Below are 23,737 nucleotides of genomic sequence, written 5' to 3' on the forward strand. Positions count from 1 at the left end.
TTTTCTTTGCCACTCTGCACTGAAGGCCAGCATCCCGAAGTCGCCTCTTCACTGTAGACGTTGACACTGGTGTTTTGTGGGTACTATTTAATGAAGCTGCCAGTTGAGGACCTGTGAGGCGTCTATTTCTCAAACTAGAGACTCTAATGTACTTGTCTTGTTGCTCAGTTGTGCAGCGGGGCCTCCCACTTCTCTTTCTACTCTGGTTAGAGCCTGTTTGTGCTGTCCTCTGAAGGGAGTAGTACACACCGTTGTAGGAAATCTTCAGTTTCTTGGCAATTTCTCGCATGGAATAGCCTTCATTTCTAAGAACAAGAATAGACTGTCGAGTTTCACATGAAAGCTCTCTTTTTCTAGCCATTTTGAGAGTTTAATCGAACCCACAAATGTATTGCTCCAGATTCTCAACTAGCTCAAAGGAAGTTCAGTTTTATAGCTCCTCTAAACAGCAAAACTGTTTACAGCGGTGCTAACATAATTTCACAAGGGTTTTCAAGTGTTTTCTAATCATCCATTAGCCTTCCAACACAGTTAGCAAACACAATGTACCATTAGAACACTGGAGTGATGGTTGCTGGAAATGGGCCTCTATACACCTATGTAGATATTGCATTAAAAACCAGACGTTTGCAGCTAGAATAGTCATTTAGCACATTAACAATGTATAGAGTGTTTTTCTGATTAATTTAATGTTATCTTCATTGAAAAAAACTGTGCTTTTCTTTAAAAAATAAGGAAATTTCTAAGTGACCCTGAACTTTTGAACGGTAGTGTACGCCAGTTTCTAGCGTAAATTATAGTAAATGCATTGAGCTGGCATTGCCCCTTTTTACTAAGGTACACCCACTTTTAAAAAGTATTGGGCACAAAAAGTCACACATTTTTGTGCAAAACAGCCACGCACCTAAATTTGCAACTTTTTTCGTAAATAGCTTGATAAATTCCCCCTATGAGTATGTTTTGAAAGACTTGTAATGATCACTAGACTGATGATGTCTAATCTTTATTATAGTCACTGTAAAGAAGTAAAGTATGTCTGTCCTTATGCGTCACATCATGTGCAGTTCTGTTTCACCGTACACTAGCATACAAGGCTGTCTGCGGTCAGTACTATAGCATAGACAAAGCTTTGCCCCTTTTGCACAATGCATCTTTTTCCCTACAGCTCCAATCAGGAGGGACATATTTAAAGTGGAGCCCTTAGTGCAGCCGAAAAGCTGTTTAAACGGGCCGCGGCACTCTGGCGTACCCGGCTTCTCCTTTTTTCCCGTACACAGCTCCATACTATACAACGCTGACATGTTCAAAGCGGTTGTGCAGAGTATGACAGTTTAATCCCATACAGGAAGCTGTAATACTGTGCTCCGCCACTACGAATGTGACGGCTTTGTGTACTACTTTGTGCAGTCCTGTGTAAGAAACAAAGGAGAAGCAGCAATTGATTGAGCGATGCGGGCCTGCGGCCGCCTTAAATAGCTGATTAGAGGGGGTGTCGAGAATGGGACCTCCACCGATCAGATATTAATGGCCTATCCTAAGTACAGGCCATTAATTCTATGTCACCGGATATCCCCTTTAAAAGGAAACTCTGTTATCAAAATAGAGATTCCCATTAAAATCATACAGTAAATTTTTTTTTTTTTTAATTCCTGGGTAGCGCACATGGAAATCAGGCCGTATTTCTGACTATAGTGAAAAAGGGATTTTGGAGTGTATTGATCCCCGCCACCAACACATAACACCTCCAGCTACATGGGAAGTGATTCACTGGTCTCCAACACTGGGCCGAGGTTTCTGCGCCAATACTTTTTTTTTCAATGCCATGGTTAGGAAGGAGAAATATTCATTGTTCCCCTGATTTAAACATAAACCACTGTATACTCACTAAGTATACACTCACCTGTTCACTCAGCCATATATCACATTCTAACTCATGCACCATAAAATATTAAAGCACATCAATGTTTTTCCTCTTTAGAAATTTCCTCCCTGCTTAATTGATTTTATTTCAGGAAGCCCTGGATCACTAATTCTAGCAAACAAGCGCGCATACTACATCCTCACGATATATGGAATATTGTAGATTAGTCACTAATTAATTGTGTGTTCACACTGCCGAACACTAATGTCCAGTGTGCGGCAACAAGAGGTTAAAATTAGCACATTATACCCAACTCAATACAGACCCAACTTTCCAGTGGGTGGAATATTCTGAATCGTGACACATACCAGCAAAGGCACATATGAGAAATATTATTCCTTACAGTCATTTTTTTGTCCTATTTAGCAAAAAAAAAAAGAAAAAACAGGAAAGTGACTATACCGTCTGCAGTTTGCGTGCAGGGAGGCGCGTAATTCATTATACATGGTAAGTCATCCATGCATATCTGTACATTTTGCCTGTAGGTAATCTGTGCACCTGGCGATAAAACATCTAATTCACATTAAAGGCACAGTTTGATAAATATTCGGCATACATTATTATTTTTTTAATAGCATAATAGGAAGTACTGATAGATTTGTAGGCCAATGTGGTGGATGGCTTATAATATCATTGCCGGTAGAATAGTTTTAAATGTAGGATACAAAATTATGTTTATATATATATATATATATATATATGAATATATATATATATATATAAATATATATATATATATATATATATATATATATATATATATATATATATATATATATATAATAGATATATAAATAAAACAACAAACTTTATTAGAATAAATTATTATGTGCAGAACTATGAATAAAGGGGTATTATATGCTATGGCATGTCTTGCATTATGTAAATAAAGGCTATTACTATTAATACCATATTGCGAGGCTCTTCAAAAACATATTAATAGGTTAATAGACTTCCTATGAAAATGGTCCTAATGTGTAAGATAGGGAAATTTAGATTGTGAGGGACCAATGTGAATGGTGACAATCCCTGAAATATGTTGGTGCAATATAAGCAATAGGTAATAAATAGTATTATTATTATTATTATTATTATTATTATTATTATTATTATCATCATTATTTATTATTATTATTTTATTATTATCATTATTATTATTTTTATTATTAGAATTTTAAATAGAATGTAGAAGTATCCATCTCTTTATAAGTGTACAATACCATATTTAGTCCTTATTTTTTGTATAATTCCGAACAGTTGGCCAATGTTATCATTACCCAATGAAACTTTTTGAATCTCAGTATTGTGCAGCTTAAAATCAATAGTAAAAAGGAAGTGAAGTGTGAAGGGTCAATTCTAAACCATTATTCTGTAATCAGTGTAATTCATCCCAAGATTTTATTAACCCAAGCCATAACCCCTGACCTGCCCACATTGACCCCTTCTGGATTTCCAGATGACAATGCTACTCAAGACTTCAGGATAATGTTGTCATTCACCGGAATTGTTCTACTAGGAATTTATTATTAGATCTGAGATCACCACCATGGTGAAGGGAGATGTCCAAAACTTTTGAGATGCAATGGGAGAAATAGGTTGCCAGCCACAAAGGGGTTAAGGGATTACCAGGGAGAAATGCAGAGATCTTTCATTGCAGTGTAAAGAGAACTTTATATAGTACTATGCTCATTTTAAATAATGGAAGCGTGGTGTGAGCTATTATACAAATGGATGCTCAGCATGCGGACAATGCACCATAATAAAAACAGAGTTGTGAGTCAGGGAAGAGATAGGAAGAAGTGTTTGGATTAATATCTGGGAAAAAATATTTTTTGAGCTGCTGAGCTGTTGTTAAGGGAGAGATCTGATGCACAATCTACCGTAGGGATTCCTCCTCAAACCGAAATTAATAATTTATTCATGGTCTCAAGTCACTTAGCCTGCATTGATCTAGCAGGGCTGCATTTTCCTCTCATTCATAAGCATTTAAAATCTGGATTTCTTGGGCAGCTGCTGCAGCTGTGATATGATGCCAGCATGCCTCGATGCACGGGGACAGGCTACGTATGACTTCATTGAGCCAAGCCGGGTGAGACTGTCCGTGACACAGAAAAAACTGACTGCGATACCAACATGACATGTCAGCGAGGGTCCTGCTCTCGTCGTCCTCTCCACTTTGTCAGCAAGCTGCTGTTTGGGTGGCTGTACTGTAGCCGTTCACACAACAAAAGCTGCTATGCAGTACGACACTGAATGAATTGGGGAAACTCTCCGGTGGGTGTTCATTGTCCCTCGTGTCAGCTCCCCCCCTCTCCACACTCCTCACTCGCTGTCAACACAACACCCCCAGCAACCGCTCATCGACCGTCCCTCTGAGAAGACTTGCTTGCCATATAACTGCAACCTCTTCAACTCTTTGCTTCTTGTCCTCATACTCGTTTTCAACATATTTTCCGCTTGGTCCATCTTGCACAAGTTCCCTTTTTTTTCTATTTGTCAGCACTTTTCCATTAATGTCCGTTCCTGCTCCAGTGAACCAGCACTCGACTTGATATGGGATGAAGGCTGGAGGTTACCAGGAACAGAAAGGAGACCTGAAGGCAGCTTCCCATTTGTAAAGTGAGCAGTAATTGTGAAAGGACAGGCTGCACAGTGGGAATCAATAGTCTGCTTTCTTGCAGCTAAGAGCTCTGTAGTCCCTCAGTAGGTCAGAGAAGTAACTCCAGTGCACTGCTTACTGCAGAGTTGTACAGAAGTAAAGGCACGAGGCTGCAGTGCTGGTCCATCACGCTTCCAGTTACCAGGGACACAACTTTTCAAGTCATCACCGGTTTCTCCTCATACTCAAACACCACAATCCCGAGGACTGTTATAGAATGGATGATGATTGATCAACTCTGATTCCTTTAAGTGTCTTCTCTACAAACGGGAACCAGAAAATCTACCTGAGTTTTCATTTTACTGTACAAATCTCTACAGACACAAGACAAGGAACCATGCAAGGGATTTTCACTATTCCACTAGCATTTGGGATCTTTTTCTTTTTCTTCTGGATAGCATTGAACACAACGCTAAAACCAGCAACTGGATCGGAACAGCAGATCCCCTTATCTATGTAAGTGACGAGTCGTTTTTCGCTACCTTGCGTATTTCTTTCATGGCTGAGGACGTTGCGCTAAACTTATCTGTTAGGAAGCAAGTTTGAGAGACTGCAGATATTTTTTCCAAGGGCTATTTTAACGTCCCCTATTAAATGCAGTCATGCGGGAAGGATAATATGGCATTTTTTTTGTTCCCTCTCGCCACCTCGATATCATTTACTTGCTGCATATTTCTGACCTTGCGTTATGGGTTTGCAAGCGTCTTTTAGATATTGTCATTTTTATCCGCATTCCGTTGTGGCATTAAATTGGTGGTGAATGAACCGGATCTGTGAACAGCTAGCAATGTAATTTCTGAGGGAGCAAAGCAGAAGCTTCCGTGTTACAATTTAAAAAGATAAGAGCTGCAGCAGATGCACGAGACCGAGGCCTTACCTTGCTCTAGACAGCTAGACGGCTAGATGCAGATTCGCTTTGGATTTGCAAGTAGCTCCAATGTCCTTTTTGCCGTGCTGTCAGTTTTTCTTAGTAGGGTTGTTCAATGAAAAGGTTTTCTCGGTGGAATAAAGCTGGTGCATTTACGTTTCTCTCCGTCTTGTCGTTTTAGGGTAAAGCTCTGGGCCTCTGCTTTCGGTGGGGAGATCAAATCCATAGCAGCAAAGTACTCAGGTTCCCAGCTCCTGCAGAAGGTAAGCGCAGTGTGTGTGTGCTATTCACTGATCGCAGCAGTTTGCGCGCTGGCAGAGCGTATCGATAACAGACAATGCCGGAGGTTTGTCCTCCATGCAATCATCCCTTATTATAGCGTTGCATCTAAGAAATAACTTGTTAATTAAGCCTTAATTGCAAAACTGGCTAAATGAGCAGACTGCATAGTAGTGGCATCCAGGAATTGCGCAGGGTGTGTGCATTTGGTTCCCAATTTTAGATATAAACAGCTGGTAGACTGGAAATTGCTAACTTAATTCCAAGGCGAATTAGTGTTTATTTTCATATTCCCTTTGTCCGTGTCAGACGATTGCACGTTACAAGCGACGGGAGGCATTGCTGTGTTGTCATCTCTGCAGTTCTTACAATCCCATTATTCCCCAATCATCTCGACCCAGTGCTGGGATGTATTACATCATTACAGATAAGAGGCTGTGGATGTGGTTATCTCCCCGCTCAGCTGCACAGCTGGGTAATAACCCAGAGAAGTCATGTACAAACTTGAGGAATCTGTCTAAGTTGAAATTATTGCATGCAATAATGAGCAAGATGAAATTGTGATTATCAGCTCTGAAGTAAAAGCTGCACCTTTTCTGGGATTAAAAGAATATATCACAGCGCTATAAACTATTCTGATGAACTGTACACATTCATATTCCCCTAACACACAGCTTCTGTGCCATTTATAAGGATTTCAGGACAGTAGTAGCACCGCGGGATGGTATTGTATGAGTTAATAATGTACTTATGTCCATTGGAAGTCAAAATTAACCAAAACTCGTTCAATTACCTTTATGAATATTTCGGTGATTCTACATAGTGAATCCCGAATATAGTTCAATTTGAGTCAACCTATCGTCGATTTACCAGGTCCTATCACCTATGGTTAGTTCTGGCCATTATCTAGCATAGTCGGTTAGGAAGTAACTGATATCCTTAAGTCTTGCATATATTATGTACGTCCTTCTGGATGGAAATGAGACAAAAACATGAAAGGATCTGAGCAGAAGAAAAACACTGGCTAATTGCTGATGGTTGCACACTTCCAATGGCTGGTGCTTCATTAAGACTCTCGGCTCACACAGTCTTGAAATGATCATAAAACAGCATCCTCCTCCAACATACACGTTTCCAAACCCCAACGTGTCTAAGACACATGCTTACTTCTCCAGTACAGAAAATGCAACCCTTGTCATCATTGACATGTATATGCCCAACATTTTTCTGAACAGGTTCTTTTTTCTGTAAATTACCCGGCATTGAAAATCACAAATGAAAGAAATGAGTGATTTTCTGCAGCTGCCAAGATTACAGTTAGAGAGAAAGAGAATGAGAGACATTATTTAGCAAATTACAACTGATCATTAAGAGTACTTTGATCTGATGAACAGAACTGTGAAAGCCTGACACTACTCAACTGACTTTCCTTACATGAGATGATTTGAGATGGGGTTTAATACTTCTCTTTATGATTTGCCATGCAAAAACCTTACATAATTTCACAGATTCCTACAGTATTAACATGTATGGGCGCTCTAGGCTATATGTAATCTGAGGCCTGAAGGAGGGGATGACGACAATTGACAAAATATAGGTTATACATGGGATACTGTGCAAAATTGCATGGCCAGGGAAATTGTAAATTTGCTAGTGTGTAGGTAAAATGTCTTATATACAAATTCTATAATGTATAGAAAATAGTAAATCTTAAAGAGGACCTGTAGCCTCTACTGACATGACTGTTTTAGTACATAATTGTATTTCCCATGAAATAACAATTCTGGAGCATCATTACTTGGAACTCTACGTTGTGCCATTCCCCTGTTATTCCTTTTAGAAATTTATGAATAAATTGGCAACTGGGCGTTACCAGTTGGGGGTGTGTCCCTACACAGACACTGACAATGTCCAATCAGTGCTGACAGAGTGAGACTGTGTAGAGACACGCCCCTTTGACAAGGGGAATGGTAACAGCAAGCTGTCAATTTATTTATAAATTGAAGGAGGAATAACAGAGGAACAACACAACATAGAGTTGTAAGAAAATATGTTCCAGAATTGTTATTTCATGGGGAATTCAAGTATTTTCAATAATAGACATTTATGAAAAGGTGATAGGTCCCCTTTAAAATACATAGAAGGACAGATTATGTCAGTAAGGCACCTTCTTCCATATACATATAAGCAGATACACTGGGCTATTGCCTTCCAATTAATAAACAATAATGAAAAAAGTCACATAAGGTGTACACCACCAATTGTATATATCAAATCAAAGAAAGGGGAAAGAGAATGGGGGAATGATGTGACTAATGAGGAATTGTAAGAGAATGACAATTGTTTTATTTTTTATTAATGAATTAATTAAAAATCCAATGTTATATAAACTTAAAAGTGCAGATGTCCCCTATTTCTGCACTGTGGATTACACATCCGAGTATAACACGAGCCTGTGCCGTTAGGAAACAATTAGCAGGTAAGCAAATTGAGTGTACCCTTGTCCCAGAGTGGCTGCGCAGTGACCTAGAGGCTGTCTAAATAAACTTAAAATCTTGGATTAGACTGCACAGATATTAATAGTATATTAGTGATGTATACACTCTAACTAAAAATCGCTATTCCATTAGTGTGATAAGTGTGTAATAGATGTACAGCCGTGGACTGCCATGCAGCCAAAGTCTCTTCACCGGGCTGTATCAAAGCCCAGCAGTGGAGAGTCCCCACCGTGTAGTGGTGGGAATCGTGGGATGCATTACACGCAGCAGCGTCGTCCACGTTCGGACACAAATAGAATTCATTAATAATAACAAATAATTTTTTCATTCTCTTACAATTCCTCATTAGTCACATAATTTCCCCATTCTCCACTTTCTTTGATTTGATCCATATACATATAAGCATTGTTATATGTATTATGTGTCTTATGGCGCTATATTTTTATTCCTTGAGTCTAGGAGTTTGTCCGCTATAGATCTGTACTATTGGACAATAGCATTATTTGGCTGCTATAACACAATATTGGAAATCTAATAGAGCATTTAGTGTATGTGCCCATACTAGCTGAACATTAATGTTGCTAGGTAGCTATGTGTTAACCAACCAAAGAATGGGAGCCGAGCATGTGTAATATTTCTAGATGGATTTTAAAATTTTACTTTAAGTGCTAAGAGCCAGTTACAGAGACAATCGCTGATGAACAGTTAATGTGAGTGCCAGTGAATTGCTTGTCACTCATGCAGTAAGTGAAAGACATAATCTGCTTCATGCAAATATATTTGTGCCTTATCTTTTTCATGGGGCCCCATGTGGTAATAATTGTAGTCAAGCAAACAGTATAAAAATGATTAAGATCCTGAGACTCTCTCTGATTTACGCTTATTTTGTGCAAAACCCTTTTTATGGTCTGTATCCGGCTGATTTCCTTATGAACTGGCCTGAATGTCACTAATTTTGGCCTATTAGTCTTTCCAGGACATTGAGTCCCAGACTCAGTCCTCATTTTTCCAGCAACGTACAGTAGATGTTTTATATCAGAATGGAGAAATAAGTGACAATACTTGATCCAATCTCTGTCATCGTCCTTGTCCAGTTTATAGAAATGTAATTTATATAATAATTAATGGATTTTCTCATAATTATGAATGAAAAATTTTAACTTTAGAGATTTCCAAAACAAATGGAAAAAAAAATTATATTTGGTATATGATATTCTTGGTGAATCACTAAGCACCCATTAGAAATCATAGACTTCTATGGGCTACTTGGTTTTGAATGACCAAATTTTACAATTTCTTTTTAGCTCCCGTTGATTAATCTACACGTGATTGAAGTTCAGATTCCACCTCCAGGTTCCAAGTTTATATCATTGAGTGGCCATTCTGATATATCTCCTACCTGTCTGTTTCCTAGGGAATCAACCCCACATTGTGTCCAAAAATCCCTCCAGTTCTTATTTGTCTTTGACACAGTGAACAGATCTACATACATTAAGTAAACGCTATATTGCCTCCTAATGTGTGCTAGATGCGTATGTTCTATGAAGTCTAGGCATTTAGGTCTTGCTCTTTGCAAATTCAAAATTTTATCTATAGTCTAAAATTATCTATGATGGTGCTCTTGGAAGGTACATTGCGAAGATCCAGCTGGTGTAGGGAGCCTTAGAGTACATTTACATGGCCCGACGAGGGCCGTGTTAACGAGTGCCGATCAACGAGACATCTCGTTGATCAGCGCTTGTTTTTTCCTTTCACAAGGTGTTATTATGGGGACGAGCGCTCGTTAATATGATCGCCCGTCCCCATACATTTCTATCATGTCGGCAGCACATCTCCTTGTTCACACAGGTAGATGTGTTGTCGACAACGATAATATTTTCGGCTGCATACATGATACAATCAGTTGAAGAACGAGCGTTTGCTTGTTTATCGGCTGTTCGTTGCCCTGTTTACACAGGGCAATTATTGGGAACAAGCATTCTGTGAACGGTCGTTTCCCCGATAATAGGCTGGTGTAAAAGGACCCTAATAGAAAATGATCCATGATGGTAAGCATAATATGGAAGAGAACAGTTTTGAATAGCCTTCAAGAGCATAACAGAATATGTTCTTGGTTTGCAATGTTCTTTAGAAGAGAAACACTTGTTAAACTGAACATATAACACAAATGAAATGTCAAAGACCTAAAACAGTCAAGAGTGACTCAACAGAGTCAGTTTCCAGGTGTATTGTATAAAACAAGAGACCTATATTAATATGACACCAGAAAGAACATAATAGAGGAATCATTTGTTGACTTTGTTGTCACCATAAACATTATTGAGGTCATCTCTGCAGGAGTTAAGGGCCCTTCAATTGTACTTGTCAATCATCGAGCTTTGATGGTAAGAGTTAAAAACATACTGGGGAAATTTATAAAGCTTTCTATGCCAGTTTTCTTGCATAGAAAACTCCCAAAATGGACAAAAATCACAATCTGCATGAAAAATTTAGACTTTTGGCCATTTTTAGACTACTCTTCCCCATCCCCATCAAACAATTATAAATAAGTATACGCACCTCTGTGCACTTTTTCGCTTTTCCTTATCTATGTCCACAGCCTGCCGAAAAGTATAAGAGTAGGTGCTTTATACAGTCAACTTATTTAATATAGGCCGCCCAAATATAATTTATCTTGGACTTTTGATATAATGATCCATGTGCTTCTTGTGAGGTATATATATATATATATATATATATATATATATATACAGTCCAACAGTAGATGAACACAGCACTCCAGAGATTTTCAAAAAAATCAGGCCATGTGCTCGTTACCTGGGGGTGAATCAATTCCCCAACATCCAAATAGAAAGAAACATAGATCACAGCAACGGCACAAGGACTTCAGAGTAGATGAAAGCAAAAAGTGGATTTATTCACCTCAATCAAGCAACGTTTCGGTTCAAGAGGAACCTTTCTCAAGCCAGGCTTGAGAAAGGTTCCTGTTGAACCGAAACGTTGCTTGATTGAGGTGAATAAATCCACTTTTTGCTTTCATCTACTCTGAAGTCCTGGTGCCGTTGCTGTGATCTATGTTTCTTTATATATATATATATATATATATATATATATATATATATACAGTTGAGTCACATTATCATGAGCACCTCCTACTTTCGACATCGGCAGTGAATAGCCCATGAAGGAAGTAATGTGTCGTGGGCTGGCTTGGTGAGTATATAAGGTGTGCGATAGGCTGTCTGAACACATAACATTCATTGTTGTCATGGGTAAATGGGGCGATTTATCAGAGTTGCAAAAAGGGATGATTATTGGCTTTCGGGCCAAGGGTAGCAGTATTTCTCAAACAGCGCAGCTTGTGACCTGTACGCGTGCTGCTGTGGTGAAAGTGTATCGTGAGTGGACAAATGGCACCATTGGGAATAACATATATGGAAACTGCAGAGCACCACGTGCTATTGATTTGAGAAGTAAACGTCGGCTACGAAGGTGCACGAGGGCCGAATGACACGCTACAGTGGAGCAGCTCACCGTGAAAATCAACCTGGGGACCACGAGACGTGTGTCTAAAACAACAGTTCAGCGAACCCTACTGCATATTGGGCTCCGAAGCAGACGGATGATCACTGCTCCTATGCTAACAAAGGTCCATTAGAAAAAAAGGCTACAATTTGCACAGCAGTCTCAGAATTGGACCACTGATGGTTGGTAAAGGGTGGCCTTCTCCGATGAATCACGTTTTCTGCTTTATCGAACAGAACACAAGCCGGTGGCAGCAGCGTTACATTCTGAGCCCGCTTTTTTTTATGCATTCTCTGGGCCGACTCTTCCATGTGGAAGACATTTTGACTGATTTGGGTATGAATTCATCGTGGAAGATCACGTGCACCCATACATGCTGTTTGTTTTGCCTGGGGCAGATGGAATCTTCCAGCAAGACAATGCGACATGCCACACGGCTACAAATGTCCGACAGTGGTTGGAAGAGCACGGCCAATTCTTCCAAGTACTTCCCTGCCCCCTAATTCGACAGACTCGAACCCAGTTGAGCATCTGTGGGACCTCGATCGTCTTGTTCGCTCTATGGATCCTCCTCCACACACACTCCAGCAAATGTGTGGTGCACCGCAGTCAGCATGGCTCCAGATACCTGAGACAACCGACCAGCACCTTATTGAGCCACTCCCAGGCGGTTACTCTGGATATTGGCTGGTGGGCATAATGTGACTCGAATATATATATATATATATATATATACCAAGTCCAGCAGCACCGGCAGTGTGTGGGTGCAAGCTCTGAGGGACAGACCAAGTCCCAGATACACAGAAGTCAAAAAATTAGCGGCAACTCCAATGGTAAGGGTGAAAAAAGTGGGTACTTTTATTGCCCGTGCAACGTTTCAGCTCCGTTCACTGGAGCCTTTCTCAAGAAAATGACACAGTGTAGGATCACACAATATAACAGGAGGCTAATCAAGCAGTGTTACAACATAATCAGTGAAACAGTGAATCGGTTGTACAAAGAAATCACTATATGACATCGCATATAACATTGGTGTGTGGTAGAGAAACACAACAGTATATAAAATAACTGTGTTAATAAATACTGGCAAGTGTATATACATAAACACATTAATAGGGTATGTGCATACAGGTGTGGCGTGGGTTAAAATAATTACATCACCTCACATCATCTCTCAGGTGTTGAACGCCGAAAACGGCGTCCGGGCAGCGCAACTGCGCATGTCCGGAAGTAAGTCTAGTTGGGAGTAACAGGATATAGACGGCGCATGCGCCGTAGAGAAAATGAAGCCGCGGCGGCCATGATGGTAAGGGAAATACATTACAGATGCCAGGAAGCGTATTGTAGAACGAAACATACATAGAGAATCGTAGTACACCTCTCGGTCATCCTGATAATAAGGTGGAGAAAGTATAGATATAGATAAGGGCGCTAGGGAAAAACGATAATGCGGATATGCCCATATATTGTATGCATTTACAGTCATGTATCATGGGTGCGTTAAACCCATGTGCCAGAACGCCAGGGAAGCCACAGATATATGCTAGAAAGGGAGAGTGGAGTGGACACGAAGGTCATCGTCAGACGACCACAGTACACCCCACAAAATGCGGGGTACCAGCGACGAGAGAGGGGGGACCAGGGCATGGCAGACATGAAACTATATGCAACATAAATGGTGGAATTTCCAATCGGGAGACCAATATATCAGAGAGGTATACATAACAGTAAATACATCAAGTTACTCAAAAGTAGATACAAGGAGGATAATAAAAGAACACCGATGAGACATCATAGAGGTGACGAAAGTACAGATGTGGTTCATCTGAAAATAAAGAGACAAGTGTTAATAAATGTCAACATTGTAACATATCTTCCATGGGCACATTTGATTGGACATGTTGGAATCCAACATGTCTGATCCTTTTTTTCCCAACATCTGCCGTTGGGGGGAAAGTTGGGACACCTTCTTAAACATTACATGGTCAGATGGTTCCGCCATAATCGGCGGTTTGAGCCGACATACATATAACGTGTATGGACACCTTAAGAGAACTGATTAATATTAATTTCCAGTAATCTGCTACAAAGCCATGTTATTGGTAGTCAAGGTTTTCTAAGGGGCTGGTAGTATTTCACATAACAATATTCTCATGTCTTATGAGAATTGACCCTTAATCAAAGCTTATGATGTTACCTTTGTGATACTGGACACCCCTCCTCCAGATCTAAGATCAACCGATGGATAAGCAAATTTGAAATAATACCACTTGTCTATGGCCATAATATACAGCAAACCTACTAAGTGAAAATGTCAGTAGATACCACCAAGAACGTCATAACTTTTGGTCAAGGCTTCTATGAAGACATAATGGATTCTAAATGCAAAAAAAAAAGAAAAATGTTTTATACACTTTCCCCAGAGGGCATACAGCTCCTGGCCAAGGTTATAGTAAAGCAGATGACATCCATAAATAGTAATTGCTACTATAGATATATTTATTCCAAAAATATTATCTTGTAAAGCTAATGACTTAGCTGTAGACCAAAGTGCTGCAGTAAGACGTATATTAATATCTGGCCTGTACGGCTGTTAGCTGCTGAAGGAGCTGATGTAAATTGGTTGTTTATTGGTAATGGTATTTTCTGGAAACAGCTGGGTAGATATAGTACAGAAGAGCACAAGGTAGTGCTTCCTTTTATTTTATGGACCAATTATTTTACAAAGATTAGATCAGGGTTGTACAACCTGCAGCCCACGATGGCGTTCTGTGTGGCCCACTAGTGGCAGCTCACATGCAATTTCCATTACAGAGAGAAGAGTAGCAGAACACTGTGCGGGAGAAGGGGCGCATACTAATGGTGTGGCTGGCAGTAATGGGGCACTGTATGGTTAGCGCAGTCATGTTGGGGTACCGGGTTGTTGACACAGTTACAGTGGGACAATGGGTGACTGCAAGACTTATGGAGAGGCACCGTCTGTGTGGCTGCCACTTTTATGGGGGGGGGGGGCACTATGAGGTGTATGTGAATCCATTGTAATTTATAGTAGTCGTGAATTGCTTGGCTGTTTCCACTACACCCATAAACTACAGAGATACTTATATGCGGTCTCCTTCTCTCTAGAGTGTCGAACGGTCGGAGCAGGTGAACCCTATTCTCTCGATAGATTGTAGAGTCTCAGACATGGAACTCCGACTTATCAACCCTTATGACATATACTGTCATTATGCCATAAATGTGTCAGATGGGAATACCCCTTTAACTTTCATTATGGTCCTTGGGAATGGTTTAATATTACAATGTGGCCCTCATAGCACAACTTCTTGTGCACCCCTGGATTAGATGGTTGTGTATTTCCACATATAATCTACCATTATAGATTTATAAATTCTTAAACTTTTGCGATTGGCTGTTTCCGTCACTCCTATAGAGCTGACTGGAGCTGCACTGAACTTTTCCGCAGCATGTGGATGTAATGGAAATCTCATCCACTTTGCTTCTACTGTAAAGTTATGTTCACATGTAGCGTAATTTATGTGGATTTTCTGTCTGAATTTGTGGGCGAAAAATCCGCAGTGTATTATAGTAACAGCAAAGTGGATAAGATTTTAAAAATCTCATCCACACGCTGTGGCAAATTTCCATGCAGAAGTTATTCTCGCTGTGCGGATTTTTTAATTTGCAGCGTGTCAATTTATGCAACAGAATGGTTGTATATTTGTTGCTGATTTTCCCATTTGTGTTCAATAGGTAAACAAAAATCTGCAACAAACAGCAAATGTTGCGATTTTTGCTGTGAAAAAGCTGTGAATTTGCAGCAAAAATCGAAAGTTGGAAAAAAAACAATATAGTTCCACTATACTCACCCCCCTGGTCTCCAGTAGCAATGCCTCCCTGCACCCAAAGCTGTTCTCTGTGCTGCCCGCCTCTTTGGGATGATGTTTTCATCCATGAGTCACATGGGACAAAACGTCATGCCAAGAGGCGGGCTGCACAGAGACCGGCCGGGGCAGCAGGGATGTCTCGATATGGGAGGCCAGGGGAGGGGAGTATAGTTTTTTTTTTTATCTCCTCTTCTGTTGCCTGCAGCAGGAAATTTGTCAGTAAATCTGCATCAAATCAAGTGCGGACATTTACTCGGAATTCCCAGTGGAATCAGAGTTTTCCGTGGCAAATCTGACCTGTATGAACCCTTCTACACTGCAGATTTTCCACCAGCAAGTCCGGACATAAATCCTGCAGCATTTACGCTATGTGTGAAGAGGTACTCTTTGCTGTGAGGTGTCCTGGGACCCCCTTTGATAACTCCATATGTCCTAACGTAAAATCCTTTTAGTACATTTTCCCCATTATGTTCGTTCCTCTGTAACCAAATGCTTAAGAATTCTGATTTTATGGTCTCCCTACAAGATAAGATAACCTATAACAGAAGAACATCTCTCTTTTGAAACTTCTATTAAAGCCTTTAAGCCGTTTTATTATCAATATTGCTTGCACCTGCATCAAAATATACACGCAAAGCATAGACTGCACACAGATAGTTGCCGGAAAAATAGGTCACATCTTTGCTTGGAGTTAGTTCATTGCAGCTTGACACATATAAAAATATGTTTAGTCTATGTACACTTCTACCTCTAACTTATTTTACCTGGAACACATATAAGCTGGTTCCATGAGTGTATATATACCACATATGTCATGATCTCTTGATAAGTAGTTTTATACATTTCTGTTAATTTTTATGTTTTTACATCATCTTTGTGAATTTTTGGGATTTTGCTGATTTTTTATAGACAATAAAATGGCCTCTCACCTATAGGTTTTTGTAACTCTTATAGGTTTTAATAGAGAGGTGACCATGCACATGTGAAATAGGGTTACTCTCATTATCAACACTGATGGGAGTTCCAATTCCCGATCCTTTGTTTTTCTATGGTGTTGTACACGATAGGGCCGTTCTCTGTCCCACGTGATTTCCATTTCATTAGTGTGTAAGTGGGGTACTTTTGCTTTGCACGTGAGAGAAGAGTTGACACAGATTCTTTAAGATATCCGTTTACTGGAACACAACGACAATTATTTTCTTCAGTATGAAGCAGACAGTAGAACTGAGGTTGGGGATATCGATCCCGCTGGAGTCCCCCGGAGAGAGGTCGCGTCTGAACTCACATTGCCCGATTGAGGCGATGGAGGCGTCTCCGCCAGTCACTGTGGTAGCTACCCACTACTGAGCCAAATATCCAGGAGTAAGAGTCACACTCTCGGCTCCTCGGTACGCCGTGAGTATCAGTTGGACTAACCGGACCTACTGACGCCACCGCAGGTCGTTATGGTGCTAACTGCTACCTTTCGCGGTATCCCTCTCCTGCCCTCAGTTGGTGGGCCCTTACTCTCGGGCTCACCTGGAAGCGCACCCAGTTCAGTGATGACAAATATCTGCATGTACATATATACACGACACTTTCTTGTATTGTTCATACGTTAGTATAATCACAGTTTAGTTGTTTTGTCATTTCACTGTCTGCTCCACACACTATTTAACTTTTCGATAAATATAACAAGTTGCAGCAATTTATTGAATACACATCACATACGTTCAGCTTAGACAGTTTGTAACTTATCTGCAGCACAGGGACATCGGCCTTAGCCAAACCGCGTGAGGAAAGATGCATCAAGGTGAATAGGTCTCCTGAGCTGTATCCACATCTTCAGCAGGGTTGCCTGTGTGTATGGCCTCCAGACTGTGCAGCCATGGAAGGGGCAGATTTCCTGTGCCCAGCGCTGCACTATATTCCCCTGCCTATCCTCTCCCTCTGTAATGGCGTCCTCTCCCTCACTCTCCTCTCCGCAATTCTTTACTCCGCCCTCCTTTTCGCGTGACGTCACTCGTCACTCCATCATGCTTCTCCCCTTACGGAGCCGACAGAGAACTTACTCCGTCGCTCTATACAGGAAGTGCCTGGGTCATGACGCCTGACACTGTGAGTGTCATCGTCATGACAATGCCAGCACTTACTTCGGTTTGGTAGCCGAACTACGGAATACATCCTCCCGGCCGTCGGCACCATGTCCCTGCGCTGCAGGACTACGAGTTTTATCCCTCTAACAAGTGCAGAGTTGGACTGGCTCATCAAAAAATCTCCTGGCTTGCCCAGGCACTAGGATATTAATGGACCCAAATGGTCCAGCAGAAGACAACATTATTTTGAGCAAATCACTTGCCACTGGGTTTATTTCTTATGGGGGGATTCACAAATAACCTGTTAGATCTTATTGATGATATATCCTGTGTGTACATTGAGAACAACAAAGTTTACAATGCAATTGAAAGTGGAAATGCACATGATCTGTATAGATGAAGGGTGGTCCCTCAGAATCATCTCTGCTCTTGAACTGAAGGAACCCCAGTTTTATAGTCTCCTGTTGTGCTATTTATTCCATATAAAAAGAAAAAGGAAAAATGTCGGACCAATCATAATTCAATTGGATCCATCAAGATTCTTAAGGATCCATTTTACATTGGATTTATCAAAGTTTTCATGGCTCCGTCAATAATGGAAGCCACGATGTTAATGTGAACAGAGTCATATAACATATGTCAACAATCAATAGTTGGAAAACTAATTTAAGCTTCTTTTTTATTGCATAAAATACTATGATATATGATAGTACTATTTTATAATGTTATATTTTAAAACATATAACCTGTCCAGACATTTGATTTTTAATATAAGCTATTGTGTTATTACAGAAATTCTTCTACAGCACAATCCCCTTGGGTGTGTAGGACATGATTATAGAATGTTTCCGTGCCATAGTAATAACCTCTCTAGACATTGGTTCTGCTGTATAATTTAGGTTTCCTAGCTTAACATATGCACCAAGTAAAAGAACTTGGGTTTAAATTGAATAAAAGAAATGTATTGTCAGCGCTTTAAAAGGACGGTTTAATCAGTGACAACAGTTATCTTGTGTCAAGCAATAGCACTGACATTATCGAATTCTTTGCTTGCCAGTGTGTTGGTCCGGTAGTCATTTAGGACTTAAGCTGGCTATACATTTTAGATAGCTGTCAGCTGAACGCTCGTTCAGCCATCGGCTATTTCTCCCATCTCCCTCATACACATGCATGCTCGGCCGAGCGTGCATGTGTTTTCACTAGGGACCAGGAGAGCCACTCTGGCAGTGAATTATATCCTTGCAAACAAAAGGTTCGGACATGTTGAGATCCAACATGCTCGATCCCTTCATCCCCCGACATCTGCAGTTGGGGGAGGGTTGGGACGCAGATGATCGTCCAGTCCTGTTGAAATCGGCATTCATCTAATGTGTATGGCCGTCCTCATACTGTATATTGATAAGAGCAGAAACTTGTGGAAGGACAGGAGTTGGATTACCAGTAGGATTTAGTATTAACAACATACCGACATATCTTCATCGATCTGCTATCATACACTTGCAATAACCAATCATTTTTTGTAAGGCAGCCAGGTAAGTAAGTAAGGGGTTAAAAACAAATGAGATGCTTGTGTCAAAAAAAGGTTATGTCACCCCATGCAACAAATGATTCTTTGTTACTTCAACACCTACAATTTAAATTGAAACAACTATGCAAATCGGTTTGTGCATACAGCTCCTATACAGGCCTATGCGTCTCGATGGTAACATACTACAAATAAACCCTGTGTGGTCTGATCCTATAGTCACACATCTTTCCATCTGTCCCACTAATATATTTGGAAAGTAAGCAAGAAGTAAGGCAGAGATGGTTTGGAGTATGACTACATAGGGTTTGTCTGTTGTCTGTAACTATGGAGACACATTGGTCTGCATGGGGTCTGTAGACACATACTAGTAGAATACTTTTAATCAAGACTATTTGCAAAGTTGCTACATATAATTTAAAGTTGATTTTGGCTGATTCATACAACAACCTGATGTTTATGGGTAGACAAATATCAGCATGTTACACTTCAACATGCTCAATTCTTTGTTCTCCCAGGAGATAACTGTTGCCAAATATGTCTGTCAGCGGCTTACTCACCTATTTCCATTGAAGTAAACATGAATGCTTCTATTTATTTCCAATCTACTGAATGTACTTTGGCAAGAAATAGGGATCAGACAAAAGGGTATACGACTGCAGGATCAGACTACCCAGGTTTGTTTGTAGTCTGTTACCATGGAGACACTTAGTCTGCATAGGAGCCATAGACAAAAAATGGTGGAATTTCTAATCAAGACTAATTAAGGGGACACCAGAAATGGAACAAGTACTTTTTGACACCAATGTATTTATACAAATCTTAGCAGCTCTCCGCACTATATTTCGGGTTATTTTCTATATTTAAAAAAATATTGTTCAGTACATTGCTAGATTTCAGCTTTCAAATAACACTGCTCCTGCCCTCCTTCCAATTCTCTCCTTGCAGATGTACTCTATGCTGTTGATTTGCCTCTACTCTCGCTGGATAAGTGAGCCGCTGCTTTTAAATCAATTAGCTCTTTCAGAGATTTTCACACTTGATTTGGGATTTATTATTAAGAAGAGAATGAAAATTGAAACCACATTACGCACCATCTGCATTGCTGTTAATATGTACATTAGAGCGCTGATATAAATGGCATACACAGAATCCAAATCTGATAAAATTATTGTCAAAAAACAAAATTATACAGATAGACATTTGAATAACACACAATAGAAGGGTTCCTTCTTCCCAAATACTCCCACATACATGAAAAACAAATAAAGAGCATGTCCGCTAAAATCAAAACCTCACCTGTAAAAATAAGTCTTGTCCTTTTCTGTGAAGTGACATCAAGTACGGTTGCCATTAATAATAATAATAATAATAATAATCTTTATATAGCGCCAACATATTCCGCAGCACTTTACTATTCAGGGGGGCACATTGTACAGACAATATCAGACATTACATAGTGACTAAACTAATTTACAATTCAAACATGAGGAGTGAGGACCCTGCTCGCAAGAGCTTACAATGTATGAGGAAATAGGGGAGAGACAAAATGTGAAAAATGCTTGTTGAGTACAATGGTCCAGCCATCTTTTATACATATGCGGTAGTAAAAATAAAGCTGCATGAGCCGGTCACCAGTATCTGTGTATGACAGACATGAAGTGTATTAGGGTGCACGGAGTGTGGGGGATACTGCTGAATGAAGGTGTCAAGTTTTCATGACTAATGTAAAAGGAGCGGGGACAGGGAAAGTAGTCAGATTAGAGAATGTTATAGTCCTGTCTAAAACAATGTGTTTTCAGGGCACGTTAAAACTGTGGATGTTGGGAATTAATCTGATTGTCTGGGGTAGAACATTCCAGAGAACTGGTGCAGCACGAGAGAAATCTTGGAGACGGAAGTGGGAGGTATGGATTATGGTGGATGTTAATCTAAGGTCGTTGGCAGAACGTAGAAAACTTCCAAAAGGTCGCAAGGGCAAACACAGTTATTTTTAAAGGGGAGTGCTTCCGAATTCTTAAGTGGCGGAGATAGTAAACTTCCCCTCCCCTACTCAATTTGCTAACTCTCTACAATGTATACTGCATTACACATTTTTGCATAGGGTGGTGTTAGTCACAATATTCCTGGTGGTCTAGGGTAGTGAAGGTGGTAATGCTAATACTCTTGTTGCTCAAGATTGGTTATGGGTCATTACTTAATATGCCTGGAGGTCTACGGTAGACAAGAGGTTAATACCTAATATTCCTGGTAGGATGCTGACTGGGTTAATGGTATTATCTGTGGTGGTCTAGGGAGTAAATTTTATTTAACCTAAATGGGTCCAAAGTATATACTATAATTTTGAGGGGTTGTCCCAAGATTCTAATTACCTATCCAGAGGACAGGTGATAAATGTCTAAATGCTGTGGGGCTCCACCGCTGAGACCCCCACGATCACTAAAACAGAGGTCCCATGGCCCCCTTTCTCTTTACTCGGGGGCTGACAGAAATGTCTGAGTGCTATACTCGGCTGTCTCTATCCGTCCCAAAGTTCTCATGACTGCGGTCATGCAGTGAGGAGGAACTGAGAAGTTCTAGTGATAAGTGAAGGTCTCAGAGAAGAGACCCAGATTGTTTCGACATTCGCCACCTAGCCTGTAGATAAGTGATAAATGTCAGTCTTCATGGAGGTTGGTGCTCCGTTTTTAATTACAGAGCTCAAAATTACTGGTTTCCCTCCATACAGCCATAGAGCTAAACGCATACATATTTATACAGTTCCCATTGAACTCAATATAAACTGGGTAAATTCATATGTAAATATGTGTGGCTGCTTCTCTTGAGCGGATATGGATAGGGATTTTTTGTCTGCCGTTAACCCTGTACCTCTAAGTGATCCCCCTGTAGTCTTCCAGTTGTCATCCAATTTTCTCAGACTAGATCAGTGAACATGTCTAGCATAGGAGGCAGATTAATTTTTGGCTTTAAAGGGGTTTTGTGGGGACAAAAAAAAATAACTATTAGCAGTGTACTCACTGCAGTATGTGAGGACACTCGCTAATATACATTCCGGTCTCCCGTCACGCTAATTCTGAGATTTTCATTGATTTTTATAGCGCCGTCAGAAGTCTAGTTGCACAATCTTCCTTCATAATGACACGACTCTTCGTGACCGGCCGCCGCTGTACTCCATGTACAAGCAGTAGCAGTAGTACAGAGAGTACATAGAATACAGCGGGGTCGGTCTCCGAATCACCACGCAACGGGGGACCACAATGTATGTTAGTGGGTGTACACTGCTAATTATTTTTTAGCTCCCTACGTTACCCCTTTAATATACTGTAGCTGCAATGTAGAGTATCTGCCGTGCAGAAATACGGGAAAGCCAGTATTCTGTTGACAGTTCCAGGAAGAGCAGCGGCAGGGAATCTGATTTTGCAGTTTACTAATATATTAGGGAAAGGTCAACAAAGTGAAGCAGGGGTAGGATGATTGTTTGTTAACATGTGCTTGTCCATGGATATAAGATATATCCATCGAATCTATGTACTTAAAGTGGTTGTTTACTTTGTTAGAAAGGCCCCCAAAAATAAACTGATCACAGGGCGTCCCGTGGCTGTTATCTACCGAGATGAGCTGTAATTTGTGGTGGAGCCTGGAAGCAACAGGTTCAATTTCCCTACAGCACCAGCAGTTAACTCAGAATTCTCTAATAGAGTATTTAAAAATGGGATTTCTAAATCAGACGACCCCTTTAAATTTATGAACGAGATCTGCACTCAAGGAACGAATTGTAACAAACATTATACTAGGGAATTTGAAAAAAAAGTCTTTAATTTAAGCTTCGTGTATTCCAGAAGGACCACTTTAAAAGGTACACGAAAATAACGAAACTGTTGTACGAGAGTATTTATTGAATTCTTTACTGACGCGATAAATGGGCTTCATGCTACTAAATCTAAAAATAACAAAAACAAAAACATTGAAGCTTCCACTTTAAGGGAGTAAATAATTGTCAGTATGCTAAAATTAAATCCAGGATTTGTATTATTTCAGATGTATTGAATGAATTATTCACAGAAGGAAAAATTATTTACAAAGGATGGAGGATTCATTGATTATTGCTTTCTCAGACAAAGCTACATGCTATAATGTAAGATACAGATTAAGGCCTTGGGGGAATCTTGTAAAGAAGTATTAGACTCTTAAATGTGACATCATCCCTTGTGAAATTGAATATCATACGGCAGTCATGTCAATCTTTGTTACAGGCATTTTCCTTACTGAACATGATAGACAAGAACTGACATTTAGACTTATGGATTTGGAGATCTGTAGTATGTATATCTTATCATGGTTACTGAGATATAAGCCAATCTTTAAAACGCCTTCCCGTACCGAGATGAAAATATACGGCATAGATGGCACAGGCTCAGGAGTTGTGCTCGCGCCGTCAGTTGCAGCTAACAGCATCCCGTAGTAACGACTAGAATTGAAGATCTCTGCTCTCGGCCCTTC

General features: G+C 40.2%; 1 protein-coding gene across 2 annotated transcripts in view; it reads left to right on the top strand.

Annotated features, from left to right (window-relative positions):
- The first annotated feature begins 3,889 nt into the window (after window positions 1–3,889).
- CACNA2D3 (calcium voltage-gated channel auxiliary subunit alpha2delta 3) overlaps window positions 3,890–23,737 on the top strand; it is a 753,617-nt gene continuing 733,769 nt past the window's right edge. For both annotated transcript variants that reach the window (XM_075833901.1, XM_075833902.1), the window contains exons 1-2: window positions 3,890–5,036; window positions 5,630–5,711. In XM_075833901.1, the coding sequence (XP_075690016.1) occupies window positions 4,918–5,036; window positions 5,630–5,711 (201 nt within the window). In that variant the 5' untranslated portion in view covers window positions 3,890–4,917. The remainder of the gene's footprint in view (window positions 5,037–5,629; window positions 5,712–23,737) is intronic.

This window comes from Rhinoderma darwinii, chromosome 7 (assembly GCF_050947455.1).
Source record: "Rhinoderma darwinii isolate aRhiDar2 chromosome 7, aRhiDar2.hap1, whole genome shotgun sequence".
In the NCBI taxonomy this organism is placed as follows: Eukaryota; Metazoa; Chordata; class Amphibia; order Anura; family Rhinodermatidae; genus Rhinoderma; species Rhinoderma darwinii.